Source organism: Calonectris borealis, chromosome 1, assembly GCF_964195595.1.
Source record: "Calonectris borealis chromosome 1, bCalBor7.hap1.2, whole genome shotgun sequence".
Lineage (NCBI taxonomy): Eukaryota > Metazoa > Chordata > Aves > Procellariiformes > Procellariidae > Calonectris > Calonectris borealis.
The window spans coordinates 6,813,754-6,833,779 of NC_134312.1; the positions used below are offsets into that span (position 1 = coordinate 6,813,754).

Sequence of the window (20,026 nt, forward strand, 5' to 3'; positions counted from 1 at the left end):
CCCCAGTTAACCAGGACTGCTGACAAATGATGGAGAGCGGCTCGGCAAGCTCCTCCGCCAGCTCTCTCAGTACCCTCGGGTGGATCCCATCCAGCCCCATAGACTTGTGAGCGTCCCCATGTTGTAGTAGGTCGTTAACTTCTTCCTCTTGGATTATGGGGGGGTTATTCTGCTCCCTGTCCCTGTCTTCCAGCTCAGGGGGCTGAGTACCCTGAGGATAACTGCTCTGACTATTAAAGACTGAGGCAAAGAAGGCATTGAGTACCTCAGCCTTTTCCTCGTCCTCAGTCGCAATGTTCCCCCCCTCAATGTTCTTCTTTCAAAGATAAATTTCACCTCAGGTTCCTTGGCAAATTAGAAAAATGAAAGGCAGTGGGCCAAAATAGACTCCCAATGAGTTCCTTGTTCATTGCCTGAAGTTTTTCTTCCTAAAGGAGATTGAACATCTTGGCAAGGCGCTATGGGGAATTGTGCACATTCTGTCTTGCTCTGCAGATAGCACCTGCTTGGAAAGCAGGGTGGGTTAGCTCCTCACTGCCATTGTTAGGCTGGGATTATCTGCATGATACTTCTGTCTGCACTGTGGGAATACTCTTAATCTTCAGATTATTCTCTTGCACCTATCCCTATCGTGAAAATTATGAGAGATTGGCTTTTTCGCCCCCCCCCCCCCCCCTTGCCTGCCTTTGTATTTTGCGGAGAAAACATTGACAGATCAGAGGTTACGATTGTCAAATTAAATACCTTTTTAAACTGAGGCTTCTGAAGGGTGTAGACACTTCTGGTAGGCATGTTCTGGGGGTGGTGAACTCTTCTTTTCTAATGACTGGGGAAACAGAAGGCGAACTAATACCATGAAGATGGTAACAATGGTACAGCTCCTTGGAAAGACAGGGCGTAGGCGTGGGATCCATGGAGGGGGTGAGAGTTTGCAAGCAGCTTGGAAAGCCAAAAAGATAAAGAACAGCAGCATGGGGGATGCGGAGGCCTGTTTGGCACGTGTTTCCCATATGCTTCAGGCTGTCCATCTGAGGAGGTATATTATCTGTGCCAACAGCAAATTGTAAACTGTACGTCTTCAACCAGATTGGTAAGTTCAAAGGAGAAAAGAAAGAAAGCATGCCAAGGCATCTTGGTTTTCATGATCCGTGGTGTTTGAGCTTTTGAGGAATGCTTGAAACCCTTTGATGTCTGAGTAGTGGGAGGATCCCACTACATTTTATAGGTAAAGTATTCAAAGAGGTTAAAGAAAGTCTCTTGGTCAAAATTTCCAGATACCTTGTGGAAAGATATGTAGGAGAGGTTGAACTCACTACAATTCTTCTGAGCTTGCACACGTTTGTGAAGGCTTGAGAGACCTGTTCAAGTTCCACAAGGAGGAAGAAGAGGTGCCCTCATTCATCTTACAGAGGTTTTCAAAGAACAGTATTTGCTGTGTGATAAGATGTCCCCTCCCCATCTTGAGTCCCTTGCAAAAAGATTTGAATGAGGATCCAAGCCCAGGAGTACCAGGATGAAATGCTTCTCCTTCCCCATGACTGTTCCTGTCTTTAGATGTAGGCATCACTTCAGAAACCTGTCCCTTAGCACAAAAGGCCAAGCTCGCCTCGTGGAAACTGGGAGATGGGTATGGAAGAGGTACCTCCTGCACACATTTGACTAACTAATTGGGCACTTCTGCAGGATTAGGACTTTATTAGCAACCTGAAGATGCGTTTTCTTCTGGGTAGGAACTGGGTGGCTGATAGATCTATGCAATCATCTCCATTCCTCCCCTGCGTACAATAGCTCATGTGTCTGAGTCATCGCTCTGCTCGTGCAGATGAAGCAAAGCTTAATTTCTTCTACTGAGTTTTTAGCAGCTAGAGTTGATGGGGAAAGACTTGCCTTTAGATCTAAATAATTTGTCTACCTGGGAGGATTCTGAAAGGACTTTCATTGTTGAAAATCCCTGAAAGATTTTCATATGATGAATTTTGTAGTGTGTCCTGGTCTGATCACCCATTAGGTCTAGTCTGACCACCTTTATATTGCTAGGTAGTTATTTTAACCTATCTACAAAGTTTTGATTAAGGATTACCTGCCAGAAAAGCATGGTTTCAAGACTTTGAAGGGTCCACCATTGCTAGGTTCATCTCGACTGTTAATCACTCACAGTATTTGTCCGTTTAAGGATATTTTCCTTTTTTCAAACAAAGGGGGTTCCTGCACACTAATTCCAAAAAGCACATAAACACATGCTAGACTCTAAGTTGTCTGTGGCCATTAGCATGCTACAATTTAGCAAATACTTAAATGTGTCTTGGATCAAGATTTGAATACAGTCAATACTTTCAGGCACATATCCTGCGGACAGTATGCTCTTAAGTGGATCAAAGCATCACCACTTCAGGGAAAATGACAAAATTCTCTATTAAAAAAAAAAAAAAAAGGCGGGGGGGGTAGCTGAGTGATCTTATAATTTATTTTTATTTATTTTATTAGTGAAAACTTGAAAAAATAATTTTGAAATTCTAAATGGCACAACTTTGCTGATTTGGAGGGAGTAATTAAATGCCATATGTTAGCACTAACACATAGAAAAGTTGATAATTAATGCAGGCAGCTCCAGATCCAGGTGTGACTTTGACAGATTGTATGCAAGGGTTTTTCACAGGCTTACAAATAGGGATAAAAAGTCTGTTTTCTTCCCTTCTGGATGAAAAAATAAAAAAAACCAACAAAAAAAAACATTTATACGTAATTAACTGTTTCTTGATTTGGTCAAAAGAGAAGGCCACTTTTGGATGGAAAATGCACTTTTTAACTGACAGGACTCCTCAAAAATATATAATAAAGAGATATAATTTTCATTTTTCAGGACAGAGTTTTTGGTGTTTAGAAGAGAGAAAAGGAAAGTTTGTTGAATCTTCAGGGAGATTTCCCATGATTATTACAGGGTTTAATTCTTTTGTAGCGTACAGAAAATAATCTCTACTCCTTTATTCTCCTGGGTTAGCACAAGCGATCTAATACAGCCTGCAAGAAATGCTCATTACTGAAGCAAATTGAGTAAAGCTAAAAAATTAGACCCTTCAGGATGTTATTCTGCAAGTTGGATGTAGTGCTGTCAGAAGGCAGGAGGCTCGGTTTAAAAAAAGCCCCCCCCAGCAGAGGCAGACTTAGTCTCAGATAACCTTTGATGGCTAACGTAGCCCTCTGGATTCAAAGACAATGCCTAGGCACCCCTGCTAGTGATTGCAGAGCTAGTCTTGATGGAGTTACGAGAACCACTCCTCTCATTTTAAAACAATATCTGCACCTCATCACACAGGGTTCCCGCATTCGGGCAAAAGATTCCCACCCCAAGTGCAGCAGGCTTACCACTGGATGTGTCGCACTGACTGCCCTGGCAGCGTAGCTAACCTGTGTTTGTAGTATGGTTGGATGGATTAGAGGTGAACCCCATAATTAGGTAATCAAGTCTTGCTGGGAGAGGTGAGATCAGTCGCTCTTTGGAGGAGCTGATCTCTTGGCATTGACAGCAGCCAACGGATGACATTTTAGCTGAGACTAAAACTGGACACCTAAACTGCAGATGACTAAAGTTAGGCGAGATGGCTTTAGACCGCCATCCTTTCTCCGGCCAGCAGCAGGTAGCGCCTTTCCTGATCTTGACGCTTTGTTGGGCCGCGTGTGTTTAACGTTGGCCTTTTACAGTATGGGAGCAACCCAACACGCACAGGCAAATCAACAGGCTTGGCTGATCAAAAGGGAAGTTTGCTAACCTCTAAATACATTTGACCCACACTTCTTGTCTATTTGATTCTCAAATCATGCGTGCGTGGCAGGTAAGAATTCATTTTAGAAAGAAATGAGAGAAGTGGCTGACCAAAAATGCAGAAACAAATCCAGACATCCAGTCTTACAGAAGTGAAAAAGCATTCCATTCTCTGCGTGTTAAAAACTCTTTCAGCCTAATAATATCAGATGTTCTATCAGATGGAGTGAAAACATGTCATTTTGATCCTGACAATTGTCCCTTTAAATGTTTTTTATGCTGGGCCCCTAGCCAAAAAAAGAATAGCAATTTTCTTAAGCTTCAACACTGATCAGCACTGACTAATAGCACTGAATGCAGAGCACGTCATCATATCAATATGTTTTCTGTACTCTGAGCATTCTTCGTGAAATCTGCATTTTTAAGATGTACAGTACATGGGAGCTGGATGTTTAATTTACTATAAAATCACCCTCAAGCTGAAAACCTGTGAATCATGTTAGTTAAATGGCATATTTATAGGTTTACTAGCGAAACTGAAGGAGGCCGGTGGGGAGTTTGTCGTCTGCTACTCTTTGGAAAATTAAAACAAAGCCTTCCTGTTTGCATCTCATTTCTTTTGAATCTCCGTGTGAAACTCTTTGGTTTGAGTCTTTGTCCTTGCACCTAAGCAGGACCCAAGGGACCTCCTTTGGGATGGGATGCCGTGACAGGCATTTCTCCAACTCAGCCAGCAGCTATGTTTAAGAGAGCGTTGGGATCTAGTCAGGGTAGACCTGCACGCTGTATTTCAAGCCTAAAATCAACCCAAATTTAAACTGACTGGTACGAGCTGACACACAGGCAGAAGTTTAGAGGTTCATAACACAGAGCAGAAGGCAATGCTTGGACCCGTGCTTGGCACCAAGGCTTCCCCCAGCCTGACCTCAGTTTGTGGTATGGAGAAATCCATACCTGGCAGCCCAGCTGGGTCCCTTGCCTCATAGCCTTTCCTGCACCCTGGCCATCGTGTGTGGCTGTTGTCAAGGGGACAGGCTGGCCAGGAACCTTCCTCAAATTGATTACTCAAGGCAATGCAGGAATTGTAAGCAGCCAAGTTACAGGCATTCTTTCACCAGCAGAAGTGACTACCTAAACTCTCCTTGTGGCTGTGAGCAAGGCAATTCAGTTTTACCATCCTTTAAATAATTATTAGCAGCATCAAGGCCAATTATGTATTACGAATCAGATGTAAAGTTTCATTGCAAGACATAAATACATATATACACACACATACATATAAAAAAATCCCAACTTGCAGGTCTTATTTGCAGTCCCGCATATTCAGCTCCTGATCTGTATATAACTGGCTCATCCCATGCATTCATCATTTGTTAACCCTTTCTGGAGGGTTAACCTGCATGTGGAGCCTCAATATAGTGTGAATGAAAATATTGAGTCTTGAGGAATCTCTGCTGAGAAAAACTTCTTCTGGGTGTTAAATTCACGCCGATTTTCTTGCAAGCTTGTAGAGTGAGAAGCTGGGATTGTAGGGGCTGGTCTCTGTTTTGGATTCTGAAAAATGCACGTCTTGGTGCTTGCTTGTAGAAAAGCTACAGATACTTTTTATACTCAGCAATTCTAAGGAAAAAATTACCTCAAACACCTCTCATGATCAATAAACATGAACCTATTCTTTTTATTGTTGAAATTATTAAATGCACTTAAAGTGTTGAAGTATAACACAAATAAAATCCTATGAAAATAGATGCAGTTTCTTCTTCCTCAGCTGCAATTTATTCCATTTGACAAACTCATACTAATACAGGAGAGAAAGTTGGGGAGCAAGGGCAGATTCATTATTTTTTTTTGTAAGCCCAGAATGAAAATACTTTGTTACAAAAATAATTTGCACAATAATAGAAATAAGTAAGTGCACTGCAGACTCTCTGGCGTAAAGCTTTCCTTCTCTCTTTTGCTCTGACAGTCTGCTCATTAACAGTGAATTGGATTTACATGCCATTTCAAGAGAAGAAGAAAGCACTGGTGTATATACTCTATAATAAGCACTTAGATTTTTGGTTTCATGTAGATGGGAGGGTGCGTTAACATCTTTAAGTCTTTCCAGGGTGAATTAAGTTTTGATGACCTATTTCATTTTTGACAAGAGTCAAAAAGTCCTGTAAATTTGAGTTTGATTAACAGGACTGCATGTGTCCTGCTGCAGCAGTCTAGCTTTTGCTGATTTTGGTGACAATGCAGGCAGGAAATATTCTACCAATAATTCAGGTAAAGCACCTTTTTTATGTTTTTTTGCAAACTCAGCATCATTATGAATCAAAGGGTTTGGCTCTGGGAAAGCATTATGCAGCCCCCTTGTTAAAGCGATGCCCTAGAATATGCCTTGTGTCCTCTTGGAGGAGAGAGGGCTGTGTCAGTCTGAAAAACAGCAGGAAAATTTAATGCATTCTTTTTCAGAGCAGTCGTTACACATCTGCCTTTCGAGTGCCACCCATTAAGTTGGTTGAAATTGAAAGCTCAGATAGGAGTCTCTCTCTCAAAACATTTCTCAGGAATATTTTTCATTAGCTGATATCATTACGTGCACAATCCCTTCTTCACCCTCACTCCCGTCATGATTTCTTTCATACATGAGGGAGGTGAGGGAATTTATCTGAATTAAAATCTATGCAAAGATATCTTTACAAGTCTCTCTAACAGAGGGTGCTTTTCTCTTAGAAGCCATGACGGGGAGGCATATGCAGAATGACTAAGGCAGCCAATTAATATGTTATATAAACAGCAAGCACCACTAGAAAAAGGAGAGAGAGAAAGAAAAATGAGAGATTTGGGGTGGGGGAGGAAGGGGGGAAGGGAGGTTGTAAGTATAAAGTGTTTGCCTTAGGACTTGTCTTCAGTCACAGAGCCAGACTCACATGACTGGAGCTTGGTTTGATGTGGTAATGAAGCATTGATCACAGGAAAAAGATGAAATGGCCTTTGCTCATTCATTATTTTTATCTTCTAGCTGTGGAAGACAGAAAATTGTTCATAGGAATGGTTTCGAAGAAGTGTAATGAGAATGATATCAGGGTGATGTTTTCTCCGTTCGGCCAGATAGAAGAATGCAGAATCCTTCGGGGACCGGATGGGCTTAGCAGAGGTGAGTGTGCAGTCTGTAAAGTCTCTTTCCTTAAGTGCTAATTGGGAGCGATATGTCACAGCCAGGGTAGGCATAGCCGCTGTCTGCAGCTAGAGGTTACGCTGTAATGTGTCCCACGTGATGAAGGTATCCACATGAACTTTTCACAGTGACTGAAATTATCACCTTTTATTTCCAGTGTCAGAAAGGTCTCGGTGCCAACATATTAACTTGTGTTATCGCCCTGTTTGTCAGCTGGAAAGGTTCCTTTGCACCCTGAGAAAACACCCTCAGTTTTCTGCTCTCACAAAATCAAAGATCCTTCCCTGACCCCATTCCTGCTTTGTAGCATAAGGCGAAAAAAAAAGGACTGTAAATGACTGCTTGAAGGCATACAGGGTCATGGGAACTGGCCCACGTTGTAGCACCATCTCCTCCATTCCTGTGTTTTCTATAACTATATGCAAAACATAGGTCTGCTGTAACTCAGAAGCAAAGAGGTTAGCTTGAACTTGAGAGCTTTGCTTGGACAAAACTTTGTAAAAAGAGCTTTTAAAGCTTGTGCCTCTATCACAACCCAAAAACCAGGGCAGAGGTATTAAGCCACCAAGAGCGGTCAAGCGGCTGACCTGAACTTTGGAAATGAAGTGCAGCACAGACTTCAATAGCTGGTGATCCCTTTTGAGTGCAAAAGTGCCTTTTGGGGAAAGGCCCTCTAAAAACATATTGAAAAGAAAAATAAATGTATATTGATGACCCAGGCTGCATATTAACTCCATGGTATATGGACCTGAAATTATTCTCGGAGCATGAACCTTCTCAAAACGTCAGTGCCAGGTGGTGCTGAGTGGAAAAGAAAATAGTGATAGTCCCATCTGTCAGTGGGGAAGGATGCTGTGGTACTAGCCATGGCCATTTAACGGCACAGGGAGTAAAGTAATTTTAAGTGTGGAGCTGTGAAAACATCACTTCTGTTTCTATAGGAAAAAAAACACATAGAAAGCACAGTTTATGCATTTTATTACATTTTCAAAAGGCACAGAAAAAATAATAGTACCCATTTTGCATATAGATATAGGTATAGGTATAGATATTTCTCTTTACTTTTGGATCTACTTGTTTCCAGTAGGCTATGGGATCCGCAGTATTTTGTGCAACAATTTGTGCAAGGGGTTTTTTCTTTTGTGTGCAGCTCAGCTTCTTTAAAACGCCTATAAATGTCAGCAGGGGAAGTTGTAGGTGTTCCTGTATTTCATGGCGCTGCTTGAAAGCACTTACTATACTACTTCTGAATAATAAGGACTTGTTGAAAAGACACTCTGACAATAAATAAGGAGCCCCAAGAAAATTACGCACTTACATTTATGTATGCTTAGTCTGCGATCCCAAAGCTTTTGGAGCTGGGATGCAGCCGTCCATTCAGGCAAGGAGAGCCTCAGGGTCATGGCTTTTGCCCTGGAGAAGACTAGGGGAAAGGTCTGAGGTTGGTTCCTGCAGCTCAGTAATGAATGTTAACTGATGGAGTCGAGTGCTGTCATTATCTCTCAAGACCAAACATTGAGGCAAAACAAATATTTCTGATTTTCACTGATTTCATTTTGTAAGTAGCATAGGGAAGGGGTAATGGAAGACACAAGTGGGAAAGGAGCTAAGTAACTGCTGAAATAACAAGATCTGGGCATCAGATGTTTTAAGCCCCAAAAAGATTTAATTGACTCCTCAGTGTCACCCAACAAAGAAATGGATCTTTCCTGGGATCCATAAAAATCCCACTGCGTACTTGCTTTTATTCAACAGACATTGGGCATAGTACGAGCATAGAAAAGCTACTTATGAAATCCAACAGGGTAAGTAAGGTTGGTGGGGTAGTTTTGTTCTGCCGTAAATAGCAATCTCACGATAATCAGAAGCTGAGATATTTAAGCCATGTCACCAATGTATCAGGCAGGGCAGTGTCGTCTGCCGGCCAGCAGAGCCATAGCGTTAATGTGCTGCTCTCTCCTGCTGGAGGCTGAAGATCTCAGTCCAGGTAGGTCACACACCAGTAGTCGTGGCATCCTCTCTGCCACTTGGGTTTATTTCGGTCACAATCACGACTGATATTCTATCATGCCCTCATGCATCATGCCTTGTTAAACTTGAATTGCTTTCTACACACGCTTGAAAATGAGTTCAGCTGTGCCAACCAGGTTTTCAGGCAGACGATTATCAGCTTCACAAAACCACCACTCCATGAGAGAAGGCAAAGTGTTGGGAAAATGGTTGGTATTGCAGTTGAAATGAAAAGTGCTAAGGGAGATTTGCAGTCGAGGGAGCTTGGCTGAAAAAGCACAGGGTGAAAAGCTGCTTCACTAAAGCAAGAGGGAGAATTTATACAGTTAAATCTTTGTAATGAGTTCCAATACTTAATGAGTTTTAATTCATGTTACCATTTCCAAGATGTTAATTCCCTTTGCCACAAGCAGTATTTGTTTTCCCAGCACCCGTCCGGATGTGCTTCCCCCCCAGACACAGAGGGGTGAATGAAAAATAGTCACTGTCTTAGGAAAACACTGTCCTCACCATGCCAGAGCCTTTGGGAACTCACAGTGCTCACAGCAGCGAGATGGAAGTATGGTCCAATAAACTCTGTTTGGCATCTCTTTTCAACTGCATAACAAGTGCACATCATGGTATCTCGGATGAAAAGAGCTTGAAAAGTATATTCATTGGTATTTATGCCAGCTTTCGAGCTTTATTAAAGAGTTCAGGCAAATAATCTTTATTACCAGCAGATAGTTGCAAGGAATAGCTCCAGGTTACGCTGCTCAGTAGAACAGTTTTGGTTTGTCCTGCTTATTTTTTCTTAGTGAAGAGTAAAAAGCTTTCAGTTGACTTTTAGGCCATGTCTACACTACAACAGCAACCTTACCGCCAGTACGGTGGCGGTCTGCTGTCAACCGTAGGCAGGATGTAGGGTTGTGGTGTGCCACATGGCTCGGGTAGCAAGGAGAAATCCCGTACAGTGGCATCAAGGGAAAATGTAACACTTTGTAATGAGTGTGATATAAGTGCTAAGGTAGAGAGAGAGAGGGAGAGAGATTGAACTGGTTGTTTCTATTGTAGTTTCTAGCCAAGAGTTGACGGAACTTTAATAAAGTCGCACCCATAGCTGTCACTATGGATAATGGACCATCAGCATTTCTACTCCAAATTCCTATTGTCAGCTGTTTGAAACTCATCTGTAAAACGAGACTAAAATAATGATACAAAGCTCCAGTGGTGGAGCAGTATATTTTAAAGAAACTGAGATTTTTTTCCTTGAGACATTTTTTTCCCCACTGTTGTTCGCTCCTGCATCTAAGAAATAATTGTTGTTTATATCTGTAACTTGTTATATTTCAGCCAGCTACAAGAAATAGGCAGCAACCAAAAGGCAGTGCCTTCGGAAGGCTCTGGGATAGTGCCTGTGAAATTAGTTGGCTGGCAGAGAGTAATTCCTAGCTGTGAAAAGTATTAAAAAATAAAAATACCCTGTTGGCTGTAGAGATAAAGAAACCAGGGACTCAACAGACATGGAGGCTGGCCTTCGCTTTAGCAGGGTTCATGGGAATATCTAAAGAAGCTTGCCACTGCCTGCACTATATTCATTATTCAAAGGGAAGGATTCAGCCTGCAGGGTTGTTTAATCCAGCACTTTTTCTGAAGAGCTAAGTATGCTTTACAAAAATTCATGATTGTGATATCATGTGCTAAGCTTCATTATCATGAAAAAGCAGAAGTGAACTGCCTCAGATGATTAAGATTTTAAATCACTTATTGTAAACGGCTTAAGGAAACTTTCAGACCTCCTGACTCCTAGCACTGTGTAATGTCTACACGACCACCAAAGCCAACACAGACAGCCATGCGATGGTAGCTGGAGTGTGCAAAAACAGCCAGAAATACCCAAGTTTGACTTGTGGCTGTGCCACTGATGTGCTCTGTTGACCGTAGGTGAGTTGGTCTCTCGTCATCTCTCCGTTATCCCATTCCTTAAAATAAGGATAGCGATGTTCCTCTACCTTTGTAAAATGCTTTTTTTAGATCGGTGGATCAATATCTCTGTATCACTGTAGGAATTATTACCATCCGTAATGATGATAAAAAAAATCCTCTTATCCTTATCACAGGAGCACCACAGAGCAAATTATTCTGCTGGAATTGCTAAGTGCAGATTTATATAACAGATACCAGAAAGAAGTCAACTGGGTTAATAGCATGCACTGAAAAAACCTGCTAATACCATGTACAGACAGTTGGATATAGCGTGAAAATTGTGGAAAAGCTCCAAATGCACATTCCTACATCTTCTAGGCTCCTAATTGTATGATTTTTTTAACAAAGCATCGCCAGGCACATGGGACAAGTGAACATTTCTGCAGACATTGATTACAGGGATTTTTTTTCACTTTCTTTGCATTAAGAGCAGGTTAGAAATGGCATGGAGAGTTATACCATGGTCAGGCAATTTGATTTCCTGAAAATCCATTCATAACTTTCGGATTCAGGGGTTTTCTTGAAGATTTAGTGAAAGAAAATTAGTATTTGCATCATAATTAATTGCAGTGAAGGGTAGGTGAGGACATTTTATGCCTGTTTGGTTTTCCTTATGGATATTTACTGCTCCTTCATCAGCTAAAGTGACGTGAAGTGCCAGCCATGGGAACAGCCTGGATTAGGGGCCACCTTCTGACTTGTGTCAGTGATGGGAAACAAGCACGGTGGAAGTGCTGTATTTTTAGTTGCTCTTCAGAAGCACCTCCATGCCTTGTTTCTTTTGCTGTACTATGGTAACATTTTAATTTTTTCCAATCATTGTGGCACATTTAATTTTCTTTTTTCCCCTGGTGAAACTCTTTCGAAGCTGGGAAGGAATGAACCCGTCCAAGTGACCAGTGTCTCTGCTGGCCGTTAGCCAGTAACTATATCTCAGATCTCCATTACTGCATCTTCGCAGCAATCCCTCCCCCGAGGGAAGTCTGACGTGAAATAATTTACAAGAGTTTTTATTCCAACAAGAGGGTCATCAAGGCACTGTTAGAGAATGTGGTCTTTGGTACCCGTTTGATTCTGATTTTGTGTAAATTCCAGTTGCTGAAGTCTGTACTTTGCAGGGTGGTTAATTGACCGTCCAATTAGAAATGCTTTGAGGGAACTATCAACTTCAGGAAATTTAAAATCTAGAATTTGGCATCTGGTTGATAGTCAAGAGAAGTCAGTAAAGCCAAAGAGATGAGGCATGTTTACAGGATGTGCCTGTTGTTTACCTTTAGGTGCCTGATAGGCATAAACTGAAGAGCTTCACCGTGACTTTTTCAGAACACCTTATTTTGGGCTGAGTTGTTGCACTTGGTCTCAGACCTGTCGTTGTGTGTCTTACGCAATAGCTAATGACCAAATGTCTGTACAATAAACAATTCGATGTCTTAATTTGTAGCTGAAATGTATTTTAACCACGAAGATTTTTGTGTGATGTCTTCATTAGAAGGCTATTTCCCAGGCTGGTCCTTCCTTCAGACCGTGCTATATTAACACGGTGTAGAAAAGGGAAAGTCTACTTTGCAATCTCAGCCAGAAATATTTTAACGCAACTAGAGCTTATTTTTATCACGCTTCAATTTCCATAGCTTTTTATTCGAGCCTTATCTTTTCTTTAAATAGAGGCTTTCATCTCAGAGAATCCCAAATACTTCTTGCAGGAGTATTTTGGCAGCTTTTCACTATTGCTTCTTCACAGAAAGTGAAGAAAAACCTTGTTTACGGTGAACTAGGAAGCTGGAGTGCAACCATTACACCACCAGCTGCGCAGCCACCATACGTACCACTGCGATTGCTCGGATGACTTTGAAAATCTCTTGAGCCGCCTTCTGTGTCAGAGGGGTCACTATTTTTTTTTTTTTTTAAATATATTATATCTGCCTTTCTTTCATCTCCAGAACTTTAAAGCCATGGTTTTTAAACTTCCATTTTTAACTCCAGGCCTGATTCAAAAACATCTAGGGGTTTTGCATCTCCCTTTGGCTTCATTGAGGGTGTGGGGGCTTTAAAGCCTCTGATAGACCACAGTGGTTTTATGTGGGAGGTTTCTTGTGTAGGTGTGAAATAAGACCCCTTACCTTGAGGCCTCCATACTTAAAAACGTTCTACTTCACTTGCAGCTCGCAAGCGCTGATGTTATGTTAGACTGTGTGTGAACTGCTGACTGAACGTTTCAAAACAGTCCATGAAAGCCTGAGATGAGAAGAATTGAGTGAAGCGGGAGCTGAAATGGGGCAGTGCTGAGCTTTTTTAAATATTTCAAATAATTCAATTGCTTGAGCAGCGAGCCCTAGGTTTGGGACGGCGCGGTTCGAGGAGGAAGCTTTTCTAATTTTGCAGCCTCTTCAAAATTCTTTTTCAGGTTGGGGTGGGAGGGGGGTAAGGACCAACCCTGTGAGTGTAGATGTTCTCTCAGCCAAGATGGCAAATGCGATAATGTGCTCCAGAATCTCCTCTGTGAGAGGGCTGGGTGCCTCCCTCTGATTCTGCCTGCAGGAGGAAATTACTTCGAGAAGCCTCTTCCCAGTCAATCATTTATCTGGTGCGGGGGGGGAGAAGGCAGCCTTGGAGAAGCAATAAAACTCTTAGACCTCCTTTCTCCCTCCCCTTTTGTTTCTGTTAGTGATCCCTGACATTTTGAAACCAGGGGTGATAAATAATTGCAAGGTGACTTGCAGGTTGGCCGTATTTACAAAAGGATATTTTTTGTGTGTGTGTGTTTAGGTAACTGGTGGTACAAAATTAAATAATTTCAAGGCATTAGCTGTAGAAATAACCCCATCTCCTCGTTTTCTGTCTCAGAGAACTCCATAGCTCCAGTAAGAAGGGAGTAATTGAGTATCAGGACTCAGTATGGTAGAACAGAAATAATTTGCTTGTAGCTGTTGGTCCGGAAGACCTCGGCCCACGGCTCTACAATCAAGGCAGTGTTTCATAGGGTGGGGTAAGAGACCACGGAAATCTTTCTTGATTCCTTGCACCACGAGGCGTGAAATCTGGTTAGTCTTGTCCTCTTATAATTGTGATTTACACTCCTAAAGCTGGCAGTACGTTCCCAAAAGACCACCTGTATCCACGAGATATAGAGAGTGAGAATATGCTGAAAAGGGTTTTCCCAACCCCTCAGAAACTGCTGTGGCGAGAGTACAGGATGATTCAGGCAGAGCTCATCTGGCTTAAACAAGTGAAATCCGGTGTCCTTAGGCAACAACTCCTGATTAAATTCTAGGTGCCCAACGAAACCATCTCCTAAAGCGCATATGTACCCCACGTAGGAAAATAAAGTTTCTTTTAAATCGGTAGCTCGCTATATGGCACTGTACAGTGCTACGAAGGTGTTTTCACTCCATGACAAAGGCAGCGGGATCCATGGAAGTGGATTTGGGCTCAGGAATGAGGAGGGAGGTTTTGCGGTAGCGTTGGGCACTGAAAGTTCCCAACAGCTGAGCTTTGTGGTTAAAAAGAGAAAAAGCTTAGGGGAGGGAAGAGAGTCCGCTTTATCTTGAGAGGAGCACAGCTTTATTTCTCTGCTGATTCACATTTCTTTTGAGACCTGCTAATTGCAACATCTCTCAGTAAGTTACTTACAGCAGTACTGCTGGGTAGAAATTGTGATAAATGCATAAACTGTGTCTTATTGATTTTTGTTGACGTTTTACATGCTTCTTATGCATTCTAAACCGCCATTCAGTAATTGTCACTATGGTACACACTCCTGGATAATGAGAGCGAAAGAAGTGAATGAAGCAGTTTCTTGACCATTATAAACAATATTATTCAAGGCTCTGTATGGGGTTTCTTGCCTGCCCTCCAGTATAGCTCTATTTGTGCTCATCCCCCATTGCATTTGCAAGACGATAAATGAAAACCCTTGGTGTTATTTCCTCTGTTAACGATAATAACAGAAATGTTTTCAAGAGAGATTACTTTGAGACGGATGGTAAATTTGGGCCTCTATAATTTTAGTGCACAGCAGCAATATGGAATCTAGCGGAGGTACTGCAGTTTATTTACCCTTCTACTGTACATTTTGTCTAGATTGCTGTACAGAAAGCTGTTTTGTTACATCATTTTCTTTGTCAGAAATTTGTTGCTGAATAAGAATAGTATAGCAACACATAGTGTGGCTAAACAGCAGTGAGACATCATCAGCTGCTGTGTTACCTGAGAAATATGTGGAGTCACGACACTGCCATGAAGTTTGCGTAAAAGAATTCTGACTTCTGATTTTATCATGCTCACTTATCAGTCAGAGGTACCTAAGCCAGCTTAGGTTCTCTTGTATCAAGGGCCTTTACATTAAAGAGAAAAAAAAAATACCGCATGATGCAAAAATGCATTGACTTTATTTTCATGACTAGATGTAGTGCTTTTGGGTAATGGTCAGGCATTGCTTTCTCTTACTGTTGTTTGATTAAAATGTGAATACAGTCTTGACTTGATAATCTTACCAGGTACACACGGAGCGAAAAAGAAAGGGTATTTTATGCCTCAAATTGATTTGCATAAACCAAACAATCTGTTGCTTGTTGGATTGCAAAATGGTTTATTTTGCCCATTGGCCACAGGGGCAACAATATTGTATTTTTGATGCCAGAATGTAGCTTTCATGCATTAGCTCTAAAATGACAATATGCTTTAGCCTCTCAGTGCTTAGATTTGCTTCATTTGGAAATCTTTTAAGTAGTAATAATAATAATGTTTTGAGGAAATTGAGTGGAACACTAAATTATTCTCTGAAACCTAAGTTCAAACTGTGCAAGGCTAAGGGAGCTGAAAATCAATGCACTTTTAAAGTCATTAGAGATCACAAGTGAAATAAGTCTGTGTTGCTTTAGCTAAGCTTTTAGTGTGCCATGGTATTATTACAGAATCAGCCTGAATCTGCATTAATTTCACAGTCTTTTTCTTTAAGATGCCCAAGGGTGCATGAAGAATAGAATGTAAATCTCAGAAGGCAATGTTTTTGTTAGTCAGAAGAGCAGCGAGTCATGCACTAAAAAAGTTGACCTGCACCGTGCCCAGTGTAGGTATGACTGACAATAGTAAAAGGGTGGAAAAATAGCCCAGGCGTTAGCCTACTGGCTTTTCATTATGATTTAAAAGGCTGAGGAGGGAGAAAAGTGATTTTTTAGTTATTCATGCACATAGCTTCAGAATTGTTCAAGTTGGTGGTAGCTTTCGTAGATCAAAGGATTATACTTGTACCTAGGACTCGGAGAAACAAAAATCATAAAGATTTTTATTTTTAATATGTTATTTCCTTAAATGTTGAGATTCCACCTACATTACTGAATTTTGTCTGAGTCTTTTCACACTTAGTCACAGGCCACACAGTGGAGTTTTTCTCATCCTTATCTGTATGGTTGTTCTTGGTGCATCACGGAAGTATGTGACATTATGGACTCCTTTATTAAATTCCCAGTTCAGCTGCCAGTGATGCCAGTCACTTATTCACTATCCACAATTTACCTGCACAAAAGCCATAGCAAGCAATTGTTAATGCATGGCCTGAATAGACTCAACTATGCAATCCAAACTCTACATAAAAGCCTTACTTATTTCAAACCCTGTGGCTAAAAAAAAGAAAAGAAAAAAAAAACACCAAAAAACAAATTAACGGGAAAAAACCTTTCTCCTCACCCATCCCCACCTAATTTTTTTTCTTTCATCTATGGTCAGATTAGCAAGTCAGCACTGTCGATAAATAAACTAGAGAAGTTGTTTATTTTTATGTACTACTGAGAACAGTGTCGTCTTGTGGCCGTTCTCGTAGACTGTGTTGGTTTAACAAGCGTCCAACCCTTTTGTCTTGTTGTTTTTTGTCTTTCCTGCTCCCTGTCCCCTTGTTCCCACAGGCTGTGCGTTTGTCACATTTTCTACAAGGGCAATGGCACAGAATGCAATCAAAGCCATGCACCAGTCTCAGACCATGGAGGTACAGTACTGTATCATTTGCCCTTTCTTTGTTTTTCTTTGTGCAAATGATTGCGAATGGTAAAGCCATGCTCTCCTCGACCAGATCAGACACATGACAATCACAGATTTAAACTTTTTACAGACTTACTCTACCTCTCTTTGTGAAGCTTATTTTTCTTAATGACCTGAAAGCGCACAATAAGGTTGCTGTGTGGTTTCCAAACACAGCTCTTGATCCTGTTTTCAGTGGCATTCCGCAGAAGATAAAAATGCTGTGAATACTGCTCCTCAGTCATACTCAGAGTATATCTGATGAGTAAATTACCTTTAATTTTAACACACGCACCCCCAAAGAAAAATCTTATTTTTCTTTTAAATAGATTTTTAAGTCTTGTGGTTTGCGCTGCTCTGAGAAAAAGCTCAAGAGATTTAACCTGGCCACGCTGAGTTACCAGTGCATGTGTTTTTCTGCAAATAGAATCTCTTTTTCAGTTGATATAAATTCTCCTTCTTCACGTAGCCAATAAAAATGCTAATGATGACAGAGCATATCGACGCGTGGCACTTCCTGCAGAGCACCGTCGTGGCTGGCCCCTCACAAGCAACGCTCTTTATTTCCTTCCAAACTGCCTCCACGGCCTTGTATTTTATCACGATGAGCAACACAAAACTTTAAACCTGTTCACTTAATGTGAATATAGCTGCCGGCTAACGATCCGTTCATTGGAGTGGTTATCGAATGCCACGGCTTGTCTGGCAATCTCAAAACTTTTTTCAGTCTGTGATTTTTGTCATGGTCTTTCAGAATTTTGCACAAAAAACCGCACAAGTATGAAGTCTTTACTTACTCTGGATCTTCTAGCTTATCATTGGAGAGTGCATGTTATACTGTATTATGTATACCGTATCTTTGTGTAGTGATGATTTTTCTCAGAGGTGGCATTGATGTTATGTGCACTTGTTTCTTTTTTTATTTATTTTTCCACCAGGACCTTTCGATTTTTTTTTTTCTCTCAGTGATTTTTCTTTGCAATGCTCTAGTCTCCCAAAGCATGCTGGGTGCTAAACAATCATTATTGCGTCATGTCGTTGAGCTGCTTTGTGTAACGAGCCAAGGGGGGAGACCAGGGGTGGGAGGGTGGAGAGAGGAGAAGAAGGAGGAGAAGATAAAAATCAAGCCAGTGCATGAAAATGTCACTAACTGTTTCCTGTATACTACAAGTAATGATCTCGGCATTGCAAAGCTATTGTCTTTCCAAACATCACGTTTGAATTTGGTTGAGCTTCTTTTATAATCCATGTGTTTTCTTTTCAGTGCAATGCATTTTTAGACCCTGAGTATACAGTTTTAGATGAGAATCTGCCAATGAGATGAGAGTAATTGAAATTACCTTTACTAGAAAGCTGCTGTTATACAATCTATGCAGTCTAACAGTATATTGTGAAAAAAACTGCCACTTTGAGTCTCTGAAATAATACTCATAATTTGTCTGCCATGCACTGCTCCATTAATTCAGATCTGTATGTTTTTCTGGGTTTGATTCCAAGTAAAAAGGAAATGTTTATTGGTAATACTGTGTTTTACCTATATTTTTCCATGTGTTTTAATGTATTTTTCTGTCTAGCAAAATGAATTTTACACAGCTCTACTTCAGAAGATGGTAAAATTAGAGAGATAATACCTCCCAGACAAATTCTCCCATTCTTCTGTTGTATGCAGAACTCCAAAAAATGCTGCGTTTTGATGTGATACTCCTGTTGACATTAGCTCTATAGAATAGTTACTCTTGGATCAAAATACTTCTCAACACCTTTAGAGACGTCATCAATGAGGTCCCCAAACTGGCAAGGCAATTCCAAATATTTTGCACTTTGAACATCTGGGTCTTTGTGCCAATTGAGCGTAGGCTGAGAATCCCTTCTTGGAGAGAAGCAGCGCCTTGGGTGAGGGACTCAACAAAGTCTGTACCTACTGTCTTGACAACACAAAGGAAAATACGAAGGCAGCAACAGCTTTGGGAAGAAAATGGCACTAAATGGGGTGGAGATACCAAGCCATTGAATGAGGAAGGGAGCTGCACCCTGTATATGTGCTGGGAGCTTCCTCTCAAGATAGATAATGGAAGAGCGTAAAACAGAAATCATTCTTGAAGCAAAAAAATTTTGCTCGCTTTTGCCAATAGTCTTCTAGTAAAAAGTTAACTTGGGTTAGCTGGTGTTAAATCTCGACTCCCAGCCTGGAAGAGTGATCCTTGGACACTTTTGTTTCATGCTTTTTCGCAAACAAAAGTGAGCTGGGGGGACAATATGTAGTACACAATTACATTTCAACCCAATTACTGCAGAATTTTTTTTCTGATTTCATTATTTTCAGTTCTTTGGCACACATCATTGACCAAGATGAATTTTGAAAGTGGGCTAAGAAATAACAATGGGGATGTTAATATCCAGATGAACACGTCTCATAGAATAATGAATTCTCTTACTACTCTTTCCACCTGACTTTCTGACCTGGTTAAATCTACTGACTTTAAAAACATAATTGCTGCTCTAAGTTTTTGCTCTTCTATCTCATTTCTGTGGAGTTTTTTTGTTTGTTTGTTTAAGGCATTCAAATGCAGCACCAGTAGAAGACACTAATTTGTTATCATGGAGTAAATTTGATGCAACAATAACAACCCTTATATGTAGCCACTTGCTCCATATAATTTCAGTCTTCAGAATGTTTGCTTTCTTGAAAATGATGAAGTGACGAAATGTAGAGCAGACAGTGAAATAATGAATTATAGATTCATAAATTGCAGAGATACTGTTTTTATACAATTTACTGACATTTAAGCATTCATAAATTTGATGTCAGCTGTTAGTGTTGAGTGCTGAGCTGCTGAACTGAGAACTGAAATAGCCATATAATATTTTTTCCTTTGAAATTCATTTCTAGTTCTTTGGAAATAGACTTGATTCTCCTGTACATCTAGGTAGAAGGCAGTTAAGTTCTGGTTGTTCTTAGCCCAGTGCTACCAAACCTCATATTAAATAGAAACAGCTTGCTTTTTTTATTAGTGAAACCAGAAAAAACTCTCTCACACCCTTCACCCCCCGGCTCCTTTTTCTTTCTTTTTTTTGAAAAGGGTCTTGTTTTTAATATTAGTATAAAAATGGCTAGA

At 40.8% G+C, this 20,026-nt stretch overlaps 1 protein-coding gene across 6 annotated transcripts in view; it reads left to right on the top strand.

Annotated features, from left to right (window-relative positions):
- CELF2 (CUGBP Elav-like family member 2) overlaps positions 1–20,026 on the top strand; it is a 565,219-nt gene that overhangs the window by 490,631 nt on the left and 54,562 nt on the right. For all 6 annotated transcript variants that reach the window (XM_075143385.1, XM_075143378.1, XM_075143348.1 and 3 more), the window contains 2 exons: positions 6,768–6,902; positions 16,799–16,878. In XM_075143385.1, the coding sequence (XP_074999486.1) occupies positions 6,768–6,902; positions 16,799–16,878 (215 nt within the window). The remainder of the gene's footprint in view (positions 1–6,767; positions 6,903–16,798; positions 16,879–20,026) is intronic.